Source organism: Bidens hawaiensis, unplaced genomic scaffold, assembly GCF_021521415.1.
Source record: "Bidens hawaiensis isolate Kalapana, Puna unplaced genomic scaffold, B.hawaiensis_p1.1 tig00053457_1, whole genome shotgun sequence".
Classification (NCBI taxonomy): Eukaryota; Viridiplantae; Streptophyta; class Magnoliopsida; order Asterales; family Asteraceae; genus Bidens; species Bidens hawaiensis.
Window position 1 is genome coordinate 25,441 of NW_027499639.1, and position 2,435 is coordinate 27,875.

The 2,435-nt window shown below is 41.7% G+C and overlaps 1 protein-coding gene across 1 annotated transcript; it reads right to left on the reverse strand.

The window, feature by feature from the left end:
* Positions 1 to 887: 887 nt before the first annotated feature.
* Positions 888 to 1,908, reverse strand: LOC143600136 (acetylglutamate kinase, chloroplastic-like). The gene has a single exon (XM_077077910.1). It carries the CDS (start codon positions 1,789 to 1,791, stop codon positions 1,036 to 1,038), a length of 756 nt encoding a protein of 251 aa, XP_076934025.1. The 5' UTR covers positions 1,792 to 1,908; the 3' UTR covers positions 888 to 1,035.
* Between the last annotated feature and the right edge of the window lie 527 nt (positions 1,909 to 2,435).

The following is a 2,435-nucleotide window of genomic DNA, read 5'->3' on the forward strand; positions in this document are numbered from 1 at the left end:
TTTTCGTAGGTGCATTTAGGGGCGTGCAGGATACGTGTTTGACCTGTGAAACCCGCAAACCCGTCCCGCCAAACCCGCAAACCCTTCTCGTGTAGTTTAAATTAAACTGGTTCCTGTTCTTGTTTGCCTTCTTAAGAGGGTTCCAGTCCGGTTCCGGGTACCCCCGGCAGGTACCCATGAAATTACACTAGATGCCTATATTTTTAGGAGATGGTTGTCAATTCTATTTGAAGCATAAGCTAAAACCTTCTTCTTAGCCTAAACTAATTGCAGATTCTCATGTATATGTAATTGCAATTACACATCATCATCAACTTATCGAACAGTTCTTCCTTCTTTAATGGCATAGCATGATAATAGATTAATAGTTGATAATTCTTCATATATGATCAATATATATGTTCTCTAATTGTTTCCCTATAATGTAATATATATGTTATCCATCAACACTACTGAATAATTCATAATAATGATCACTTAACAGCCTTCATTATAATCGCTTACATGGATAACATCTAATGAAAACAGAAAACGGTTCTTGCAACTAAACCCGGAACGTACCCGCATAACCGGTTTCCAGACCCGGACCAACCCATTTGTAATAGGTCGGGTTCCGGGTCCAAACCGGTTTCGGTCCTGTCCGGTCCCGGTCGTACCCGTTGCAAACCCCTACCCCTAGGTGCATTATAGGATAAATTGACTTTAGTAATTCTGACTTCCTTGTTTGGTGTTAGTTTCTTGTAGGCCAGCTTTAATGTTCGTTCATACTTGTGTTACTGTGTATGTCAGTTTTCTTTGGTTCACCGATAGTTCGGTTTACAAGATTTTGAGTGTTCGCGGGTTAATGTTGACGTTTCTAAAACAAACGAGAGCATATAAAACCATGATAACAATAGCCAAAAACGTAACTTTATTAATTTACCAAACCATTGGTCAACAGATTTCATAACCACATCAACAACTGTTCAGTTTCGGTTACGTTTCTAACTTCATTGAACAAATAACAATATCAACCATAAACAAAACCTTAAAATCTTACCGAGTAATCATCGTTCCCGCGCCTTCATCGGTCAGAACCTCCAACAACAACGAATGATCCAGCCGCCCGTCAATTATACTCGCGGTCTTAACCCCTTGAGTCAACGACTTCACACAACAATTCACCTTCGGGATCATCCCACCCGCAATCTTCCCATCATCCATCATCTTCTGCACCCCATTCACATCAATCTCCTTCACCAAACTCCCGGGATCATCCTTATCCTCCAAAATTCCCGCCACATCCGTCAACAAAAGCAGCTTCTCTGCCCCCAATGCAGCCGCCAGCTCCCCCGCAGCCGTGTCCACATTAATATTATACGACTGGCCCGTCCCATCCGCCGCGAAAGACGCAATAACCGGAATCAAGTTATCATTAATCAACGGCTGCAACACCGACGTATCCACACGCGCGATCTCACCGACAAATCCTAACTGGTCTGAATTCGGGGATGGGACCGCGGTGAAAATCCGGCCGTCAGTCCCGCATAACCCGACCGCAGTCGCACCCGCCTTATTAATCAACCCGACCAAATGCTTGTTCACCTTACCCACCAACACCATAGACACAATCTCCATAGTGGAAGCATCAGTCACTCGTAACCCGTTTAAAAAACTGGACTGAATCCCTAAGCGGTTAAGCCACTGATTGATTTCGGGTCCGCCACCATGAACAAACACAATACGAAGACCAATACAGGACAAAAGAACAAGGTCCGTGATGACGGAGGCCTGGAGGGCTTCGGACTTCATGGCGGCGCTGCCGTATTTGACGACAACGGTCTTGCCGCGGAATCTTTGGATGAAGGGTAAGGCTTCGGAGAGGATCTTGACGCGGGTTGTGGCGGGAGTGGTGGAGGTTTGAAGGGTTTCGGTAAAAAAAAAAAAAAAAGTCTCTCGGGGGTCTGGAGGTCTATAGCTGATATAGACAAGGATTTTGTTAAATATGGCCTGCCTGGAACTTCATAGATTTAAATCTTGTATGCAAGTTTGGAAAAGTTATTTTTGGGGGATAATTGGAGCATTTCATTTTAGTTGTATGATTCAAACACAAATGCAAATGAAGTAGATAAAGTTTAAAATCAGCTGGTGAAAACAAAGAGGCAAGAATCATGTAAGCATCTTATCACCAAAGTTATATGCCAGAAAGTATGAGATTTATTTAGGTTGTTAACGACTTGATGTCAAACTCAGTTTTTTGTTAACTACAAAAGGTTCAAACTACACTAATTTTTATTGTTTTAGTACATGAAGTACCAATTGAATAAGATAGGACATTATGCAATTAAATCATAAGATTACTTCCAAGATAATGTAATTACATTTACTATTTTATTTTTTATTTATGAAGTAACTGTTTATGCTGCTTTTTGTTCTGCTTTCTCTTTTAAGGCAGG

What these genes read in the sequence shown, in the direction of transcription:
- LOC143600136 (XM_077077910.1), bottom strand. Translation starts at nt 1,791, where the DNA reads ATGAAGTCCGAAGCCCTCCAGGCCTCCGTCATCACGGACCTTGTTCTT.